Source organism: Mus musculus, chromosome 6 (assembly GCF_000001635.26).
Source record: "Mus musculus strain C57BL/6J chromosome 6, GRCm38.p6 C57BL/6J".
Classification (NCBI taxonomy): domain Eukaryota; kingdom Metazoa; phylum Chordata; class Mammalia; order Rodentia; family Muridae; genus Mus; species Mus musculus.
Window position 1 is genome coordinate 90,756,628 of NC_000072.6, and position 22,327 is coordinate 90,778,954.

Sequence of the window (22,327 nt, forward strand, 5' to 3'; positions counted from 1 at the left end):
GAAGGGAACTTCCCTATGGATGTAGGGATGAGTCCAACCCCACCCCCTCACCAAAAAATATTTTCCAGAGCACAGCACTGCTCAGGGACTTTTCCTTCAAGACTCTCCCAGCCCCAGGGTCTGAGAGCCTCGGGTTCTATCCTGGACTGACTCAGAAAGAAATAAAGAAGTGAAACGAGCTGAACTGTCATTGGTCAGGTGGCTCCTGATGGGGGGGGCGTGGGGATGAGGGTAGGGGATGTGGTACCTGGAGGAAATACTCAAGGGTGTGGGTTGGTACTGTCCAAGGCAGGATCTTCACAGCACCAATTTCCCTAATAGGCAGGAACCCTAGACTGGGTCTGGCAAGGACTCCTGCCCCCAAGTTTTCAAACTTTATGCTCTGAGAAGTCCAAGGGAGGGTAGCAGTAGGGACATAAAGTGTATCAGGCCACAAACCAGGAACCCTGAGCCCCAAAGTGACTCAGTTTACTTGGCTGTGGAGTAGGTGTGGCCAAGGTCCCTTTCTCAGTAGCTGTGAAGCACCTGTACATGCCTGTAGTTGGGCAGGTCAACAGGCCTTGTACAGCTCCAAGCCCAAGCTGGCCTATGTCCCTGAAGAACGTTCCCTGTCGTTAATGTTGCCCTCAGGCAGTTGTGGGGAAGGACCTGGGTTCCAGGGCCTGGCTCAGACTATGTCTCTTAGGCAGAGAAAAGCACTTACTCAGAACATCTCCTAGAAACAGGGCAAACCTTCATAAGAGATCCCAACTGCTGACCCCATAGACTGCTGAGAGTCACCAGCCCCTCACAGGCTCCAGGATAAAGCAAGTGGTACTCACGGTGTCACAGGGGTAGACTGAAGATCTCCCTGGAGCCAGTGCCTGACCTGCCTCCTTGGGCCCTGGGGACGAAGGACCTCAGGCCCTCCCTACCAGGGGACCGCCCCACCACAGTCCTGACGTCTAACTTCCTCCCTGATCAGCCAGCATCCAGGAAGCTCCGCCCCGGCTAAGGGGGCCAGCATCCTGGGGCCTGCACCCATCCTGTACAAGATACTGCCCAGAGGGTTCCTTCAAGGCCTGGGCAGTTCAAACAGCCACACTGGACAGACAATAAATAATGCAGCTGCTCTCTGGACAGCCTCCTGTGACCTATCTCGTTTCGAGCCACTCGAGTTTCGGCCAGCTTGCTTTGTTCAGAATGCCAAGCCCCGGCTGGGTTTCTGGCCACGTGGGTACTATGGTCCCACTGAGGGCCAGTCTGAGCCTGCCTAACAAAGGCTAAGTAAGGTGGCTATCCTGAAGAGAATGCCCTACTTACTTTGAAACCAGTTTGGGACTAATTGGAATTCAGGGGTGTCATTTTGTCAGAGTAGGGTGACCATCTCCATCTTCTCGGATCAGGAGGATTTTCTGAGGCCTTCATATATTAGAGACCCTGCCCCACATAAGGCCACACTGGAGAGGCCTCTCTATTGTCCTAGCTGGCTGTGCCCATCTCCTTCAGGCTACATCCAAGCTCTGTATCCAGGGAGTTTTCACCTTACACCCCAACCCCCATATTGGCACTCTGGGGGGGGCAGTGCAATTGTCCCAGTCTGAATTCTCACTGTTGCTATCGGTAGCCTGCACTGTCTCCCTTGAGGACAGTGTCTCCTATCTAGACAATGGTCATCATTATTACCATGTCTCTCCAGCCCTACAGTGGTCTCACTTCTTCATGAAAGTGGTGTGACTGTCTAGAAACCTCATGTATAGTCTCTCTACCTCAAAACTATGCATGTCCTCCTCAGGGGCTGGCCCCACTCACTTCCTTCCTCACTCCTGCTTGACTGCCTGGCTTCCAAGTACATCTGTAAACAAACAGGTGGTTTCTGCCTCCAGGTCATTGTACTCGGTGTGCCCTCTGCCCAGAGGGTCTTCTCCAGCTCACTTTCTTGGTCAACCTCCATTCAAGGCTACCTTCTCAGGCCACTTTCTCTTTTCTCCCCTTCATGTTGTAGAAGCCATTTCATTCAGGGGTACCTCATGCACTTCACTCAGTTAAAGTGAGTCCATAGATGCAGTATCTCCATGCCTGTCACCACATCCTAGTTGAGATGACCTGGCTTCCAAAACAAGCCTGTACCTGTTTCTCCGTGCATCTCCATGGCTAGGGCAGCCCCCACTCTGCTTTCTGTCTCTGTAGAGATGTCTTTTCTAGAAACTTCTATGAATGGAGTCAGCACGTAGCTTTCGTGATGGCTCTCTTTCACTTGACATATCTTCCAGGGTCAGCCAGGCTGTATCGAGGGTTGAGATTTTACTCCCTTTATGGCTAATGGCATGTCACAGTGTGCGCTGGACACATCTTGGGTCCATTTATCCTGAAAGAAATCCTAAAGAGGATTTTCTGGCTGGCTGCCTTGTCACTGTCACCCCTCCACTTTTGCTTTCTTGGTTGTGACCCTCATCTGATGACATCATCACCTGTGTTTTCCTGCCTCTTCTATTTCTCTGCTCCTTAAGGCCTGGATATTCCACCTTGCTCACTGCTGCTGCAGTTAAGCCCCTGACATATACTGAGCTGGCACATGGTAAATACTCAGCAAATGCTCTGCCTCCTGATAGAAAGAAGGTGTGTCCCTATGTGCAGGGGCAACTACTGGCCTCTCCCACCTGTGAGCACTTAGAATAAGTACTGCCTATATGGCTCATCAAGAAGGGCCTTAGGCAAAGGGAAAAGGTGGGCCTCAGGCCCCAGTGGCTCTTCTGCAGAGTGAACAGTGGCCTTCTTAGAGCAATGTTGCCTGCTGCCTCAAAGAATCTCTCCTGAGGTTCTGGTCTGATACCTTGGTGGCCCAGAGGGGATTGTACCTGTGTACTGAGATTCAGCAGGGCCTTGCTTGGAGCATATCCCTACCATCCAGGGAATTCCAGCATGGGCTTTGCAGTAAATATATGTCTCAAAACTAAAGATACACGAGAGAGGTAGATAGTGGAGCATTGCAGCAAGGGTACCTGCAGGGATAAACCCAAGTGGGAATAAAGAATACCATGGGTTCAGTACTGAGGGAGGAAAGGAGGAAATGGCTCCACTCTGCTTCCAGTCTCCTCTCGTGCCCCACACTCAGCTCCAAATCCTACTCAAGGGCACAGGACTGCCTAAGTTATGTCCAGGAAGGGAGGAGTCAGGTGAATTCTGGCCACTGTGGCCTCATCAGGATGCTGCAGTAGGTAGGTTGGGGGGCCCAGAGTACAGAGCCAACCACCCAGCAAGGAGAAGGAGCACTATAGCAAGGCAAGAGGAAGCTGCAAGTGGGAAAGAGGTTCCCCTTGTGAGGCAGGCACAACACAGGATGGAAAGATAACAGGCTCAGGTCCTCCTTTGCGGGGGCACCAGATGGCTGAGTGTCCCAGCAAGCTCCTGGGACACTTTCAGGGCCTAGATGCCATCTGCTCCCAGCCCTCCTGCACAGACACAGCTGCAGCGGAGGGGAGAAGGGCCTACAAGGCCTGGACAGGTCTACCCCTCTGATGCATTCTAGTCAGCACTGTGTGTCCAGGGGCAGCCTGGCCAAGGAAATGCCACTGCCTCTTGAGCTTTCAAGGACAAATCCATTCTTGTGCAAAAATACCAATATTTGACAGTCATTCTTGAGCCTGATGGAGACAGGCTGAGAATTCAGTCTGATTGGAGAGAGGGTGAGGAGAAGATCTTTGGGGAAATAAGCTGACAGTTCTACTTGGCTTTCTGTTGTTGTGATAAAACATTATGAACAAAAGCCACCGGGGGAGGGGGTGTGTGGTTATTTCAGTTACAGTCCATCAACAAGGTAAGTCCAGGCAGGAACTGAAGCAGGAGCCTGGAGGCAAGAACTAAAGCAGAGGCCGTGGAGGAACACTGCTTACTGGTCTGCTCTCACCAGTTTGCTCAGCTACTTTCCTTACACAGCTCAGGCCCACCTTCCTGTGGCATCGACCACAGTGGGCTGGGCCCTCCTTATATCAATGAGCAATAAAGAAAATGCCCCACGGACATAGGCACAGGCCAACTTGATCTGGGTAGTTCTTCAACTGAGGTTTCCTCTTCCCAGGTGACTCTAGTATTATATCAAGTTGACAGTTAGAGCTAACTATAACACTGAAGTTATGGACTGGTGGGAGGCATACCAAGGATATGGCCTGGGGGGGGCAGGCTGAGGATACAGCCTATGAGGTATAGGGTAAAGGCAACCCACAGAGAAAGGGAGCAGGGCTGAGCACTTGCTGAAGGCCACTTAGAGTACTGGTCACCAGAGGAAGCCAACTAGGGGACAGAGTTGTCAAAACAAAAGCAAAAACAATAGCTGACAAGTGACAGCTACAGGTACCTCTTCACTGGGGCCCCGCTTGCAGGGGTCTTGCCACTGCTTTCAAATGTCTCCAAAGTGATTTTCACAAGGCTAAGCCAAGTTTCTAACTCACGTGGGCCCCTCCTGAGTCTGTGTTCCCTTATTCCTCTCTGGCAACTGCCCCAGCCCTGACTGAGACTCGAGCAAAGGAGGAGAGAGGAAGCGAGTCACATCTATATGCTCCACTGGCACCATCCACCAGACCCCACTGCTAATCTTGCCCTGGAGCTTGGTTTGGTTTGCCTCTCTTCCCGAGTCTGGAAACAGCCTAGCAAAGTCCAGCAACAACCAAAGACAGATCTTCTAAGTGCCCAGGCACTGGACCCAGATGGCCCTGTACCCTGATGTCCTGCCTAGGAGCCAACAGGAGCCAGTGTGGCCCTCACAGAGAACTTGTCTTGGAGCCTTGGATCCCCTTGGCAGCTAGCTAGGGCCGGCAGCAGCAATAGCTCTATGTACACCTCATGCTTTTCCAGATGTGAGTGGGATCCAGCCAGGGGTGACAGGCTCAGGCGGAGGGGAATCTGAAGACGCAAGTGGAAAAGTATGTGCTGTCCCATCACAACCCTCCAATTTGTCCCCCAGCAGCTGCCAGCTCTGCTGCACCACAGATCTGCGGATTTGGGTCTCCCCTGGCAGCCTGGGGTTGGGATTGCCCCAAAGCCTGCTTGGGCTGGCTCACTTCAATGTGGCTCTGGGGAGTGGCCTCAACTTTCTGGGGATGGGAGGCAGGGATCTGGAAAGAATACACTAATCCTGAACAAGTCCACCCCCACTCATCCTGGCCCATCCTCCTCAGCTAAGCACAGGATGCATGGTACCTATGGGGGGCTGAGCCCAGGACTAGGCAAACCCAGTGCAGATCACTGTGCTCATACCCAGCCCAAGCTGCTGTTGCATCACCAATGGGGAGGTGACATCAGTGCCAACTACCAGTGGCCACAAGCATTCCCTACCTTCCCACAGGGAGTTCTACAATGTTCCCATCCTGTGGATGAAGAGACTGAGGCACCAGGAAGTGCAAGACCCAGAGTCCTCCTCATGCTGGCCCACTACAGTGAGCCAACCCCTAGAAACTCCAGGAGAGAATGAGGCAGGAAAACCTATTGCAGTTGGTGTGACCAGAACATGGGGCACTTGATGGGTCCTTGCCTGGCCTGGCCTCTGAGCTACCAACCCAAGGAGGTCCATCATGGACCAAAGCAGGGAATGTGGCCAGTGACTCACTTCAGGGCTGGACTCTGCCTCTCCGTTCCCATAACCAGTTGGCATCCTTGTCCAAGCAAAATGCCTCTCAGTGTTGGCCTGGAAACTATAAATCTGGCTGGGCCCAAGGCCCACCATTCAGGACTCTAGACAGTCTTGCCTTGTAGTGGAGCAACTGTGGCTACTGTACATGCGCTTCTTGTTAAAGTGGGAGGGAACTGTGCAGCTGCATTTCCCCTTTCCCCTGGGCTTCTAGGGAGCTCAGCAGGCTTCATCTTAGCAGAAGAACCCCTGGGGGGACTTGAATACCTGTTTTATTCAACATAACTGTCACCATCATCAACATGACATCTTCTTCTGAATTATGCTCTTTTTCACTACTAGTATTTCCTATGTGGTAGCACAAGTATTTTGTGGAGGAAAGAAGGTGGGGGTGGGGCAGTGGAAAAGAGGGAAAAGGGGAAATAGAAGAAGGGAGGGAGAAGGAACAAGCAGAGAGAGAGAGAGAGAGAAAAAAAGAAAGCTGGAGAAGGATAAAGAGGAAGATTATGTGCAGTGGATATACCAGACAGTGAACCTGGAAAGAGAAAGGACCCTTTCCTCCTTTTTCTTTATAAAACATTCTCTTGAAGTAAAATGCACACTAGTATTCAAAACTCTAAGGCACATCTCCCCTGGTGGCACTTTTCAGGTCCCCCTGCATGCAAAAGTAGACACTATGGTCCCATCCTCAGAGGAGAAGGCCCAGTCTTGCCCAAGATCCTGTGTCTTCCAGCCTTCTGCTCCAGGCAGGTCTTATCAGATGTGATAGAAAGTGGAGTCAAGCCCAGGTGTCCCTCTCCCTGCCCAGGAGAACCCCGTCCCTAGGTGGTTTCTCTCCAGAGGTTCTTAAAGCTCTGTTCTACCTTTCTCCCCGCTTTCTAAGCAGGGGCACCTTCCAGGCACCTCCCATAGACCTCTGAGGTGATGAATGTAACTGTGGCTGCAGGTAATTACACTCAACACTGGCTGGTGGCTGCTGGCACATTTAATGCTCATGCCAATCCTGAAAGCCTCTTCGGACCAGGACGATTCATGGGGCTCGGGGAGGGGTGGGGGTGGGGGGTTGCCAAGTCAGTGTGCACACAGGTGTAAGAATGCTTAAGCCTGCCCTCAGCAGGCAGCCTGAGACCTAATTCTGGACTTTGCTCCCTGCCATGGAAGGCAGAGAGACTGTCACTCACTGGACATTGAAGGAGGGAGTACCAGCCCTGTTCACCCAGGCATGACTGGCTCAGGGTGAGCACCCCAGTTGCACTTCAAAGACAGCGGTTGTTACATAACAAGTACCTCCTGTTCACTGTACCTCCAGTGGCCTTCCTCAGAGGGCAGTGGTTAGCACATGCCCTCGATTGTTAGACCACTCTTTTCTGCTTCCCTCCCTGCCACCGGCTCCACACTTCTCTGGAGGGTGCCAGGTTCAGCCTTTCTGTCTTCCATCCCTGTTCCCTCCCGAACCTCCAGACCATGCAGGTCCCTCACCTGGACCACTTAGGGCAAAGCCGCCTCCACACCCTGTCCCTGGTACCTGAGGGTTCTCACGGAGATGCAGTACTTCCACATGAGGCCCCACACAGCACCACCATCACCCTTCATGCCTGGATCAGTGAGGTGCAGTGGCTGAGGGGGGCCTTGCCACGGCCCTGGACCCTGGGCCTCCTCCCAGCCAGGGGATGGCTCTTGTCTTGAGCTCTCAGGTCACTTCCTTCTTCATGAGGACAAAAAAAAAAAAAAAAAAAAAAAAAAAAAACAACAGGTCCAAAGACAAGGAGAGGGGAGACCCTGACTCTCCCAGGCCACAGCAGGTTCCTGGCGGAGCTATGCCGGGCTGGCCTCCGTTGCTTCTGGAGGACCTACTGTTGCTCCAGACCCTGGCGGCTGAGCGTCCCTCACACTCCAGACCCCGTGGCTTCAGCACAACCTTGAGCCTGCCGCCTGCCAAGAGACAGGGGGTGGCAGAGGGCCAGGGGAGCAGTGAGTCACTGGGGCGGGACGGAGGGGGCGTCCACTGCGAGGGAAAAGTGGGAGCTCTGGGAGCCCAGGGGCCGCCCTGTGCATCCAGAGGCCAGGGTGGGACTGGAGAGGCAGTACTGAAGGAGGGAGGCTGTGGAGGCAAGGGCGGGCCCACATCCTCCACCAGTCCCCAGAGGCCTAAACCCAACACCGCCCCGTGGCTACAGCCCTGCCCACAGGATTTAGAAGGGTCTGCTCTGCCGCTGGCTCCAGAAGAAGCCTAGATAGAAAGGAAACGAACACCAAACTGGGACTGTGCCTTAGGATAGCAGTCTGCTCCCAAGGACTCCACTGGACCCTGAGAGTTTCCCAGCTCCAGCCAGGCTATGCTGTGTTACACGTCACTAGCTGTGTTCTCTCCTCTCTGGCCTGTGTTCTCCTAACATACAAGAGCTCTAGGAGCCTGGTGCACAGGGAGGAATTCCCAATGGGTATGAGCAAAACCATCTCCTTTTCTCCATAAAGTGGATTTCAATCGCTTTGTCAACCATGTACAGAAACCAAGGCACAGGCCTGTTAAGGGGACTGAGCCTGAGTGCCTGGCACTAGATTCTGAATGCCAACCGACCTTCTACAGAGCCACGGATGAGGCTAGACCCCTCTGGGGAGTGAACCCATGGTAGGGCTGTGCCCCTGGGGTCTTTTCATACTGGGGCCCAGCTGGAGCCCCACCCACCTGACAGCTGCTCAGGGCCTGGCCTAGGGCTGGCAGCTGGGGCTTCCCAGTCAGGGGCCCTTGGGGACAGTGACTCACAGGCTACAGCCCACTGGAGGGCTTTTTTCCACCCACAGCCCCCAGGAAGACCCTAAAGGGCAGGAGGCCCAGGGCCTGTAAATAACTGTTCTGTCCAGTGGGTACCAGAGCACCAAGTCACTGGAGGCTCAGGGGCAGGCAGTGCTCTGCCTCTCTCCCTGTCCCTTGGCTCTCACTTTGTCCTACACATATCACAATCCTGCCTTGATTCCAGCCTGATTCCCATAGCAGAGCTCCAGCGGATGCAGACTGTCCATTCCCCAAACTGAGACCAAACGTTTGATCTGAAAACAAGATGGCTCTCAACAAAGGCCTCCCTGGAGGTTCTGAAAGCCAAAACAAAACAAAACAAAAACCCTCTTCTTTCCACCACAGGAAGCTTCACAAACCATTCTTACAGCCTCTGTATGACAACAGGGCTCCCGGAAAAGCTCTGGCCAGCCTCTGCTGAGCACCAGTAAAGGGAAACTTACTGCCCTTTAAGACTGCCCACCCTGCCGGGTGTGGTGGCGCAAACCTTTAATCCCAGCACTCGGGAGGCAGAGGCAGACGGATTTCTGAGTTCGAGGCCAGCCTGGTCTACAGAATGAGTTCCAGGACAGCCAGGACAGAGAAACCCTGTCTCGAAAAAAACAAAAACAAACAAACAAACAAACAAACAAAGACTGCCCACCCTATAATGAGCCCCTGACCTAAGGGAGCTAAGACAGAGCTCATTGGCTCTTCTCAGCCACACTCTCAACAGCACACGCAGCTTGTTGGGAATGCTCTACAGCTGAGTTTTCTCAGGGCCTTGTGGGATAGGGACTTTTGTTTTTGCTTTCTCTGTCTTCCACCTGGGCACCTGTCTCTGTAGTGCACCACCTGTGGGCTCTTGGGTTAATATAACTAACCAACACATCTCCTCCCTCACCTCCCACCCCTCCCCTTCCCCTTCCATTTATCACCAATCAATGTGTTCTTCATCTGTTGATTTTCCCTTCTATCCATTTCTTCATGTACCTCTCCCCTCTCTTCTTTCTTTCCCTTCTTTCTACCATCCATTCATCTATCCATCATCCTCTCATCAATCCATCCTCCATCTACTCATCCATCGTCCCTCTCCATGCAGTATCCATCTACCCACCCATCATTCTCCCATCCTCCATCCACCAATCATCCTCTTATTCACCCATTACCCACCTATCAATCACCTGCTCACCTATCCATCGGATCATCCTCTATCCATACATCTACCTACTCTCTATCTGTCCATCAATGTATCCATCCTCCATCAATCCATCCACCTATCCTCCATCCATCACCCTCCCATCCATATACCCAACCTCCACTTATCTATCGTCCATCCATCTATCACTCTCTCACCCATCCCTTGATCCATCACCTCCCTCTCTCCTTTGCCCCAGGACAGCCTCTGGTCCTCACACTGACCGAAAACAAAGGATGTCAAGTGCCACAGCAGCTTGCTCTTCCTTGCTGAGCTTCCTCCCAGCCTCCTTATCAGAACTCCATGTCTCATACGGTCCCCAGGTTGGTATCCATAGCTAGGAAGAGTTGTGTCTGACAAATTTGAGGCCCTGTGTTGCCCGGATTGCATGTTAGTCTTGACTTCCCTGTGACTACTAGCTTCTTAGCTCAGCCACAGATGCTCTGGTCCTGGGTTTACTTAACACCATGGATACTAGTCACTAGCTGGGGTACAGCTCTTAGTTACCTGTACCTTATATACCTGCTCTGTAGCAGATGCCAGCCAGAGTAGCTACCTGCAGGACAGTGCAGGAAGCATTTTGTGCCCAAGAGCTAGTCAGACAGAGGATATTGTCAGGTACCAGAGGCCAGAATCCTGTGGAGGGCTGACATCAATACCCTTAGAAGCTTGGGTCCCACTGCATTCTTCTTTATATTTTGTTCTCCTCTTACCATGAGTTCCACATCTGCACACTTTATAGCCAGTAATCTAGGCCTAGAATGGGCATGGCTTCCCAAGGCCACTACCTCCCCAGTTTCTCTGAAGGCTGCTGGGGGTGGGGGGGTAGGGGATGCAGGACACTATTTAAGGAGCTAAAAGTATCTGGGGGCAGTCTGGCTGAGACTGTAGACAGAGAGGAACTTAGTAGGTTGATCAGAAGGGGCAAACTCAAAAGCACATTTTATACCTCTGTGGAGGGGCTATCTTTCTTCCTTCCTATTTGTTGGGGATGGTCCTGGCACATGCTTTGCCACTGAACTCCAACTACAAACCTATGGACACTACTCTTGTCCAGTCTGGGTCAGAAGTTCCTTTTGCATCCATAAACATCTATCTCTCTGTGCTAGGGAACTGTGCAGTACAGCAGCTGTCACAGGGAGCACACAGTAGCATGATCTGTGGCATGCTGGGTTCCCTGACCATCTCCATAATTGCCTTCCTTGTGTTCTTCAGCCTGGACGGTTGGTAACAGTTTCTCTCCCCCCACCCTCACACACACACACACACACACACACACACACACACACACACATACACACACACACACAGAGTGTGAGAAAGGGACTCAGGGATTGTGTGTACTCTACTAGGTGGTACCCTAGCCCAGGCATGTTAGGGAGGAAACTGAAGGGCACACACTAAGATATCTTGACCACAGATGCCACCCCTGCCCTGCAGAAGCTTGTCCCTGGGAACAGGACAGACTCTTTACTCATCTTTGACTTCCTTGTCCATATCTGAGGTACTTCACCTATCTGCACCTCAGTTTGCCCTCACTGATGTGTGGGAGCAGGAATCCCACCATCCTGGTCACAGGACCACAGAGAGCAATATAGAACTGAGTGACCTTTGGGATGTGAGGTAACCTCTCACTGTTATGGTCCAGGGCAATGTGGGCTGGGATGGAGTGTGCTCCATGAGAATCAGTTTTTACAGGTGATTGAAGATTGAGGGTGGGTGGTACTCTGGAAGGAGTGCTCCCTCCATCCTCCAAAGAGGCATAAGGAGTCACAACACAGTGCGAGACAGGGAAGGAGGGCAGGTCTGCATGGAAACTCTGTGGAGAGCTGTCCTCACCCTCAACCCTGACTCACATGGCCTGTGGGCTTACCACCACCCAGGCACAGAAAACATTCCATTTGTTCCCTGAGGGATGGTCACCACTAGGAACTGAGCCTCTTAAGGGCAGGTTTTGGCTCAGGGATCATACACATTAGTAGGAAGAAACCAAGCCAGGAAGATGATGGGTAAGCATCCTGCTTAGAGGTGAGTTTTAGGTGTAGACAATAAACCCTCATTTCAATTCACAGGTCTAGTGAGCCCATAGTGAGATAATAAACATCTAAGCTGATCACCTGAATTCTCTGCAGTTTCTTGTCCTTTAAGACCTGGGTGCCATCCCCATGCCACCCCACTAGGAAGCCATCTCTGATAGTTCCAGCTCTATAGAATGCCTGGAGGCCCTTCTGTGCCACTGCACAACTGAAAATGCTGGGCTGAGATTGCTGAGGGTAAAGAGGGGGTTCTGCTCCAGGTCTTCTTGTCCCAGCACAGCAGGTAGCCTAGAGCAGTGACTAATGAGTAAGGAACAGATGAATTAATGAATGAGCAGTTCTCTCACTTGATCCCTCTGTCTTTCATTTTGCCAGTGAGGACACTGAAATCCAGAGAGGGGACATGACCTGCCTAGCATGGATCCAGGGTGGGGTCTGAAGCCAGGGCCTATGCACCATCTGGGTAGGCTATTTTCCAGCTGTTCCCAGGGGCCAGACAGGCAGGAAGTTTGAGGACAATTACATGGTCAGATGGAGTTTTGTTACTGGGAGGAGGGGGGACGGCACAGACAGCCATGAGCATCTGAGGGAGCGAATCCTGGGCCATGGTCACTTAGTAACTTGGTAACAGAACCTCTACCTGGTGTCAGGACAGAACCAGAGACCAGGACCAACTGGACACACCAGCAGCTGGAACCTGGTAGGCATGAGCCACCAGGGGAAACAAGAGCTATATCTCCTCTGGTTCTCTCTATCTTCTGTAAAGGGAAATAAGGCATCCTAAGCAACACAAGCCCTAGCCCAACTTTTCTCTGCTAGGTGTGGAAGAAGAGAGGCTCAGAGAGGTACTTTGACTTGCCCACGGTCATATAGCAAGGACGCTGCAGATGTAGTTGCTGGCAGAGTCCTGGGTCTGAGACCTTGATCCTGTCATGCTGCTGAGCTATACAGCCACGAGATCCTCAGAGCCTCTTCTCCACTGGATCTTCACCCACAAAACAAGGAGAAAGATGAATCCAGGGACCTTGTGGGAACCAAGGCAATAAAAGGAACTGAGGCATGAACATCCTTCTTAAGGTGAATTAGGGAATTCAGACTCTAAAGCCTGCCCCTCCCTACCCATGCAGCTCTTTGAAACTCCAAGGAATTGAATCCTGGCCATGCCAGTGGTAACAGTGAAGCCTCTCTCCCTGTGAGAACTCTCTCCTTGCTCACTGTAGCCAGTGTTCTGTGCCATAAGCTCATGTGTCACAGTCCATGCTAAAATTGGCTCTACTACTTTGCTATAGAGCACAGAGACTATGGTGTAAAGAGGTCTGGACACATGCACAGGTTATTCAAATAGTACATCTAAGATTGAGCCTAAAAATTTGGCTCTAAAATAGCCACTATGCAAAATGGCTTTCTAGACACCATAGAAGTCTTTCTCGGTGTCTGCCCTAACCTGTCTTGTTGCCAGCACTCCACAGCCCACACACAGGTAAGAGAGAAAAACCACTCTTCTGGTCCTGATCTGAGCTGAGAGATCTAAATTCTTTGGCCCCTAGAATGACTCCATGGGACATACAAGTCAAAGGACCCAAACAGGAACCAACTTTAGGAGTGTGTGTGTGTGTGTGTGTGTGTGTGTCTGTCTGTCTGTCTGTCTGTCTGTCTGTCTGTACTTATGTATGTGCAATTCCCTAAGAGGGCTGCTGCATCCTTCCTAGGACTTTATCTCCTTTCTGGCACCCCTGCCTTCTGTTTCTCCCATCCAATTCTCTGTTACACACACATACACACACACACACACACACACACACACACACACACACACACACACACACACATACTTATTCAGGCCAGCTGGCTGAGGCTCAGGAGAGACTGGGCTCTCTCCTGTTGGCTGGAGCTAGCCACACTGAAAGACAGAGTAAAGGACGTTTATGGAAGATGATCTGCCAATCCTGAAGGTGGGATGTGCTGAAGGTAGGTGGCAACATTTAAGGATCAAGGGGGGAAAAAAGGCATGGCAGCTGAAGCCTGGAATCTGGGCACCCACAAGACTGGCAGGCACACCTTTGCAAGTTCAAGGCCAGCCTTGGCTACACATTGAGTTCCATGTCGGTCTGGGAGAAGGCAGGGACAAGGAAAAGTGGAGAGGAGAGGGGAGGGCAAGGGAGGAGAGATAAGGAGACCAGAGGAGAACCATGTGTGCTCCCACCACCTGATCAGAATGAACAAAAGTCACAGTGACAGTGGAGACATTTCAGAGATGAATTAGAAAGTAGACCAAAACAAAAACAAACAGACAACAAAGTTGTGTGGTGTGAGTGGGGAGACACTGGTATGGTGAGCCATGCAGGTAGCTGTCTGCCTTGCTTTGGAGACCTGTGCAGACCCTTACATGCAGCTTCCAAGTTGCAGCAATGAAATTAACAACAGTACACAGAGTGGCAAGGGAGCTGCCCTTCCCAACTGAACAAGTTTGTGTTAAAAAGAAACTTTACCTCCCTCCTCTCAGTGGAAAAACTCGTGTCCTTGCTGCAAGTAGAAGGTTACCATGAAAACTAGAAGGCACTACTGAGTTTCAGCAAATACATTTCCTGCCAGCAGGCTACTGACTTGACTATGGTCACCTCCATGTGCCTCGGACTTCCCTGACTGTGCCATCTCCGTGTGCTGCTGACTTCCCTGACCATGACACCTCCATGTGCTGCTGACAGTCCAACCACAGCCACCTCCTCACAGCACTCACTGCCTATAGGTAAGGCCACACACCTTCTGCTGACCAGAGAGCAGCAATGAGCCTGAGGTGGGGGATAGGATCATCCTAACCTGGCTCAGGAGCCTGAAGTGGCCCTGGTAGGCAGCTGAGAGGGGCTTAGTGGGGAACTCCTCAGTATAGTAGGACACATGGTGAGTGTGGGGCCAGAGTCCAGGCTGGTTATTCCATACTTCTGGAGCTAACCTCAGGAAGCAGTAGACAAAAGTCACAGGTGCTAAGTAAGCAAGTTAGGTAATGTGTCAGGGTAGATAGAGAAGGCAACCAGGAAAACAAAGCAGGGTGATGTAGAAGGGGGTGGACAGGATGACAAGGGAGGCACTGAACTGAGGCCTGAGGGAGAGGAGGTATGAGGTACCAGGCTCCTGTTATGTCTAGAATAAGAGCAGGTGCCACTGGCCCCTGGAGCTCTATTCTTTGCTATGAGTTTCATTAAGTATAGTTTTGGGAAAGTTGCATAAAAGCTTGGGACTAAGCTTAGCTCTGGGGCACTTTCTTGTGGCTCTCCCTGGGCAGTCTTCTAGCCATACACTTTAGCAGGGAACTTTGACACACATACACACACAAACACACACAAGCATATATACTCTCAACCGTTTGAAAGTAAGTCAGCCACCAAGACACCACAGCTGTGGAATGTCTTTCATACAGCAAAGGCATGCTAGGACACAATCACTGCAGGACATCTCTACTGGTTCAGGGAGACCAGCTTCTCTTCAGGTCTCAGGAAAGCTGCCAGCTGACCTAGTGACCCTGACCCCCATTTCTGACTTGTCTACCATGCACACAAACATTAAAGGCAGCATGCATTTCCAGAGTGGCCTTCCAAGGAGAACAGTCAGGTGATCATTATTGGGATGGACAGCCTTACACAGGGGACCCTACTTGTGTACTTTGTCTTTCTCGTCCTGCAGGACACAGATAGGTCAGTTCAAGGCCAGCAAAAAGGTGAGGTGGGGCCACAGTGGAGCCTGGTATATAAGGAAAATGTGCACACCCCTATAGACCAAGCACCCAGACACCACATCTTTCTATCATGCATCACTGTACTATACATTCCTCTATACTGTGCACACCTAGGTACCATATACCCTTATGTACTACATACCTATACATACTATGTATTTCTATACAACACTCACCAAGATGCCTCTCATGCTCTGAGCCAAGGGAAGTGAATTTGTGAAGTGTACAGCCTACACTATGGATCTGCTCACAAGTCACTACCAGCCCTGCAGGCACACGAGGCCCTCAGGCCTGGACACTACGGCCTCTTCAACTGTTCCCATTACACAATGATAGGGTGGTGAGACGAGCCACAGCTTGTGCTTGCTTCAAGCCACAGCATTGTTTATTTGGTGGTTGGGTATTTTGGCATCCTCCTTAATTCCATGTTTGGGTGAATGTTCCACCACCTCCCTGATGCTTCCACACACAGAGCACGTGGACTCTGTACTGATTGGGTCTGTACACGTGCCCTGTGCTCCACAGCCTCAGGATAAGCTAGAGATGGGATCTCATGCCCACTTCACAGAATAAGAAGGAAGCCCAGGACTGGTTTAGAAGGACTGTACTATGGTTTGAATATGTTTCCCAGGTTAATGTCTCATCTCCAGAGCAATAGTGTTGGGGGCTAGAAGAAGTGATGTGGTCCCGCAGGCCCAGCCCCTCAATGGAGCACACTATCATCCTGGGGGCAGGGTGTCTTGGGAGTGTGTTCCTGAGAAAAAGATGAGCCCCACTCTCAGGCTTCCCTGCCTGCCTATTGTCTGCCATGAGGTAGGTACTTGATGTGACCCCTCAAACTTGGGCTTTTCTCTTTTCAGAAGTGTCAGAGGTGAGGCTCTATTCTTCATAAATGATCCTGCTCAAGCACAGCTGTGGTTGACATGAGAAACTCCTTTTCTCTGAGTTCTACCGAAGTTCAAACCAAGGTGCCAGTGGGGCTGGTATAATGACCCTGGACTGTCTACAAATATAGGAGAGAGTTCCTCAATTTGTAGACAGTCCAGGATCATTATATCTATATGCATATGTATACGTCTGTATCCTTGTGTATGTATGTATACATATATTTATCTATGTATCTATGTATCTATCGATGTATCTGTGTATCTATGTATCTATCTAATCTACCCTCTGACCTACTCACAGGATTTCAAAGCTGGTAAGTACAGACCCCAGAGTCCATGTTTCAGTCAGCATCTAAAGGCAGGGAAATGATGGCATCCCAGCTGATGAGCAGGCAGGCAAGAGTCCCCTTTACTGAACCTTGTCTATTAAGGTCTCCAACTGACACGGCAAAGCTATGGAATAAGAAAGGCCGCCTGCTGTTTTTGACCCACAGATCAGATACTAACTTCATGCAATGTGCCCTTGAAGGCTCCTCTGAATGCTTCTAATGTAACCTTCTGGCACCTGCGGCCCAGTGCAGTGGGCACAGCCAACCCTCTCAGCAGCATACCCCTTGTGCATCTGTGCCAAGTTTCCTTCTATAAGGAGATGGACTGGAGTCCATCCTCATCACTCCATCTTACCTTAACACCCTTAAAGACTGGATTTCCAAACCAGGTCACACTCTGAAGGAGCTGGGGTTATAACTCCAATACAAGAAGTTAGGAGGATGACAATTCAACACATAGTAGGCCCACAACAGGGACAGGGTTCTCCTTTTCTGTACCAGCTGGACATCTGCGCTGGCACGATCTTCCTGCTGCTCAGTTTAGCAGTGAGCAAAGGCAACAAGTGTCTCATGGTAATTCAGGGAGGTCTTGGCTAGCAACAAAGCCCCCATGCATCCGATCTCCCTGAATTCAATACTACCTTTCCACCTCACTACCACAGGAAAATTGCCAACACAGAAGACAGTGCCAGAGCCTGGCCTGGTCCACAGTGCCTCAGCCCATGGGCTGGTTCCACATATTGGGTAAGGTGATAAGGTTAGAGAGGCCATGATTCCCTTGAGTCCCTAGAGGACATGGGTTCCTCTCTCTACCCTTGCCTATTTTCTATTCCTTTACCAGGCTGGAGCTGTGCCAGCACAGCATTTCCCAGTCCATAGCAGTTTAGCCAAATTGACTCTCTGCTGAATTCCCACCTGCCTACCTCCTCCTCTGACACACATTGGCCAGAAGTCTGGCCAAAGTGCCTGGAGTGAGAGGGCAGCTGGCCAGAGCCTGAAACACTGCACACTGCCCTGCAGCAGATGTCTTTTGCAGAGACCCACTTCAGCACTAGAGAGCAGATACTGGGTATCTGGAGGCTGCTTCCTGCTTTTCTGTTCCTGTGCATGAGTGGTGGGATCACTGCCTGAGCACCCATAATCAAACTGTCCTGAGACTTAACCACCCAAGTGGAGGGATGTGCAGGCCTTGTCCAGAGCTGTGAGCCTGCATTTAGGTATCCAGAGTGAAGTTTCCCTGCCCTGGTTCCCAAACCAATTTTCCAACTTCCTGCTGAGACCCTGAACTCCCAAGTGGCTCCGTGACCCTCTGTTCCCTTGCCTGTGGCCTTTTTTTCCCTTGCTTTCTTTGAGTGCTCTCTCTCTCTCTCTCTCTCTCTCTCTCTCTCTCTCTCTTCCCCCATCCCTCCATCCCTTCTTTATCGTCACTCTCCCTTTATTTCTTTGAGACACAGTTTTCCTGTGTAGCTCTGGCTATCTTAGAACTTGCTGTGTGAACCAGGTTGGCCTCAAACTCAGAGATCCACCTGCCTCTGCCTCCCAGAGCTGAGATTAAAGATGTGCACCACCATACCTGGTGTCTGTGGCTTTCTTCATAGCCCTAGCAATGTTCACACCCTTGTTCTCAAATCCTTCCCCAGAACACACTGCCTTTCCTTGTGAGCCTGGTAAGTCCTCTCCCAGCTCCCAGCTCTGCAGTATAACTCAGCCTCTTCCCTTTCTTGGAGAAGTGATTTCTCTCCTCAGTAATCACCTTGGTCTGAACTTAGAACCTCACTGATAAGAGCGCCTGCATTTGCTGAGGACCAACTGGGTCTCGGGTACCCATTCCCTTTCTCTCAGCCAGCAACTTTCCTAAGCTCATTTCAGCTTAGGGACCTGGACATCACGGGAAGAAAGTGGCTTGCTGTTATCACCATGGTTGTCTCAGTTTCCAAATATTCCCAACACCTGCATCTTACCACATAGGCTCCACAAGAGCCCTGATCCAGGCCAGGAGATGCAGAGTGTCAATACCCTCCCACAGTGGGCAGGACCTTGTGACAGTGCAATGTGATGCAGGTGTTTTCTGAGGTCTGGACACACAAGGTAACAAAGGTCCTACTGGTCCTTCCTCTCAGTCACCCTGTTGTACCACTTTCTAAGGCAGTGGTTTTCAACCTCCTTAATGCTGCAACCCTTTAATACTTCTTAATTCTTAATGTTGTCATCACCCCCAACCATAAAATTATTTTTGTTGCTAATTCATAACTGTAATTTTGTTACTGTTAGAATTATAATGTAAATATTTTTGAAGATAGAGGTTTGCCAAAGGGGTTGTGAACCACAGGTTGAAGACCAACCAATGCTCTAAGGTTGAGGAAGCCTGGATCACAGGGAGAGAACCAAATAGGCAAGATAGGGGTGGGGATGAGGTCAGAGGTGCTTCTAGGAATCCAACCCCAGGCCTCAAGATATGCCAGGGGACAGTAAATAGAGAAATCTCTGCTCAAAAGAAAAGAACCATCGGTTAAAACCACTAGGTTCTGCATTCATTTGTTATATAGCCACAGCAACTACAATATTACAGTGATCCAGGAAGTGTTAATTGGCACTGGGTCATGAGTAGACTGGGTAAGCTGATGGCATGCTATCTCTGTGGCATCAGGAAAAAAAATCTCTCTGGTCTCAATCTTCCTTCTGGTCTGAAATATGGGGAACCAACCACATTGCTTCCCTTTTCTTTCTGATGGGTTTGGGGTGGAAGCAAATAAAATTTACTTCAGAAACAGAAATTTATCTTACTTTTTTCTTGTCAGTTTTTAAAAATTTATATGTGTATGTGTGTCCAGGTGTACACATGTGTGCATCTGTTTGTCTGCATGTATATATGTGTCTAATAGGATGAATGAGAATGGCTTCCATACGTTCATATATTTGAATGCTTGCTCTCTAGTTGGTAGAACTATTTTGGGAAGGATCAGGAGGTGTGGTCTTGGAGAAGATATGCAACTGAGGGTGGATATTGAGGTTTCAAAAGCCCACACCAGGCCCAGTCCGACTCTCTCTGCTCCCAATTAAAAGATAAGATGTAAGCTCTCAGCTACCACTTCAGCACCATGCCTGACTGCCTGCTACCTTACTCCTAGCTAGGATGGTCATGGATTTACCCTCTACAACTATAAGTAGGTTGCTAGTTAAATGCTTTCTTTTGTAAGTTGCCTTGATATTGATCTCTCTTCACAGCAATGATAATAAGGCTGTCTGTGTGTATGTGTACACCATTGCCTATGGATTCCAAGATTACTTGGAGCTGGAGTAATCAGTTATTGTGAGCCTCCCAACATAGGTGCTTGGCACCTAACTCAGGTTTTCTACAAGAGCAACAAGGACCCTTAACAGCCAAGACACCTCTCTAGGCTCCCTTTGCGTGTGTGTGTGTTCCTCACCCACTCACTTGCCATGAAGTTCTGGGCATGGAACCTTGGCCTCGGGCAAGCTAGGCAAGCTCTCTGCCATCGAGCCACAAGTTCAACCCAGCAGTATTCACTAGACAGGATGTCACTCATTGAGGCAGCACAAACCCTTAACACCTACATCTCAGTGATGGAGAGGGTTGTTTGTTTGTTTGTTTGTTTGTTTGTTTTACCATCAATCCATGCAAGACTGCATGGATTCTCATAAGCCTGCAGAGCCCTACTCCTGATAGACAAGACCTGAGACCTGGTGAGCAGCAAGTGCTTATATCCCCTCAAAGCCCTGTCAGACCCCTTTCTAATCCATGCCCCCAGGAGCCCTCTGAGCCCATGGTTGGGGAGCAACCTTACAAGTTAGTGTTCTGACTTGTAAAACTCAGGCCTCAGGAAGTAAGTAAACAACAACTGATATGTTGTGAGCTGGTTCCACTAACCACCATGTTTGGAGGATAGGGTATAAGGCCAGTATGTAACAGGGTAGAGGCCCCTGATGTCCCTCTCCTGGGAAACTGGAATCCCATAGTAGAAGCTTAGATGAGTGACATTACACCACACCGCCGAATGCTGAGAGCCCCGGAGGCAACTCCACACCACTGACACACCTCTTCGTCTCACTCTTCCTCTTAGCTTTTACAATAAAAACATCACAAGGCTTCTAATACTCTGCTTAGCAAGAATATGGAGCTAATGTTCACCCACATGCTGTCACAACCTCTTTAGAAAATGACCTTGCTAAGCCCAGGAGAATTGAAGGCTCTCACACACTACCCTGTACACATCCACAGGAATGCCACAGCTCAAGAGCTAGGAAGCACAAGAAAGAATGAATCACTGCCCTGACTATAACTTTGAACATGCAGCTATTTATGTAACGGAATCCAATACACCAACACAGATGAATGGAGGAGGACCATGCACAGCAACATGATGAATCTCACTAGTGATGTGTTGAATGAATGGGTTGGGGTTGGAACTCAGTGGTAGAATACTTGCCTGGTGTGTTTGAAGAATTTTTCTCCCTAGTATTGAATAAATAAACCTTAAAAGACTGAATGCACAAAGCAAGTTGCAATGTTCTTTTGCTTTTTGGTTTTTTTTTTTTTTGGTTTTGGTTTTGTTTTTTTAAAGACAAGGTCTCCCTACATAGCCCTGGCTGGCTTTGAACTAACAGATAGACCCGCCTCTGCCTCTACCTCTCAAGTGCTGTGACTTGAACTCACCTCCACACCTCACAACTAAGAGTGACTTGCGTACCCACATTCAGTGGTACTGTTCATAACACCCAAGGCAGGAGCAACTGCAGTGTCCCCCCGCCCCCAATATAGAAGGAAAATAGGGTAGAAACTTCCAGTAGATTAAGCTTTAGAAAGGAAGGCAGCTGTGGTCCATGTTAAGACTGCAGAGAGACCTTGGAGGCAGTATACCAAATGAAACAAGAAGTCCCTCAAGGACAAATACTTGAGGTGGTGACCCTAGAAATAGAAAGTAGCACTGTGGGGCTACGGGGAGTGAGGATCAGTGTTTAATGGGGACAGAATTTTGATTTGTGAAATTGGGAACATTCTAGAGGTGGGTGATGGGGAGTGGTTGCACAAGTGTGAATATATTTCCACAGGGCACAGTGAATTGGTTACCATGGTGGCTTTTTACAGGGCTCAATGGTGCACATCTGTGTTCCTAGCAATTGAAGACTGAAGCAGGAGGGTGTTTGAACCCAGTTCAGAGCCAGCTCTGACAGCATAATAAAATAATGAATCTGTTTGTTTGTTTGTTTTTGAGACAGCGTCTCACCATGTAGCTCTGGCTGACCTGGAACTATGGAGGCCAGGCTACCTCTAACTCACAGAGATATGCCTGCCTCTGCCTCTGTACTGGAATCAAAGCAGGCTTTATGTTACATATTTTACCACAAAATATTTAAAGCAAATTGCAGAATATCCTGTTATATATTTCAAGTTGAAAATGTGGAAACCCATCTTATGTATTAGCAAAGTCACCAAGCTGTACCTGGAAATACAGGCTCCTAACATGAGGTTCCGTTGGGCTCTGGGTCTAGGATGTAGGCAGGATGAGACTTGAGAGGCTGCACAGGGCCATCCTATGCCAGAGGACAGAAAGGTCTTTTCCTTGTTTTCTCTGTATCTGGTTTATTTCGTTAACAATGCCCCAGATGCTCATCTCATGGAAGAAGTGTCTGCAGCTTCCTACCCACAGCAGCAAAAAATCAGAGGCATTCCTCAACAGTTCAATACGATTTCTAGTTAAAGAAGTCACAAGTTCCAACCAGACCCAGCCACTGGCGGGGCTCCAGAATCAG

The 22,327-nt window shown here is 50.0% G+C and overlaps 1 protein-coding gene across 14 annotated transcripts in view; it reads right to left on the reverse strand.

Moving 5' to 3' along the window:
• The window catches only part of Iqsec1 (IQ motif and Sec7 domain 1), a 328,885-nt gene that overhangs the window by 97,032 nt on the left and 209,526 nt on the right, over positions 1-22,327 (reverse strand). Inside the window, exon 1 of one of the 14 annotated variants that reach the window (XM_006505987.4) lies at positions 7,128-7,690. The exons of 11 other annotated variants lie outside the window; for them this stretch is intronic. In XM_006505987.4, the coding sequence (XP_006506050.1) occupies positions 7,128-7,195 (68 nt within the window). In that variant the 5' untranslated portion in view covers positions 7,196-7,690. Of the gene's footprint in view, positions 1-821; positions 925-7,127; positions 7,691-22,327 lie in introns of those variants that run through there. 2 more of the 14 variants (XM_030255346.1, XM_017321532.1) reach the window with 2 other exon arrangements.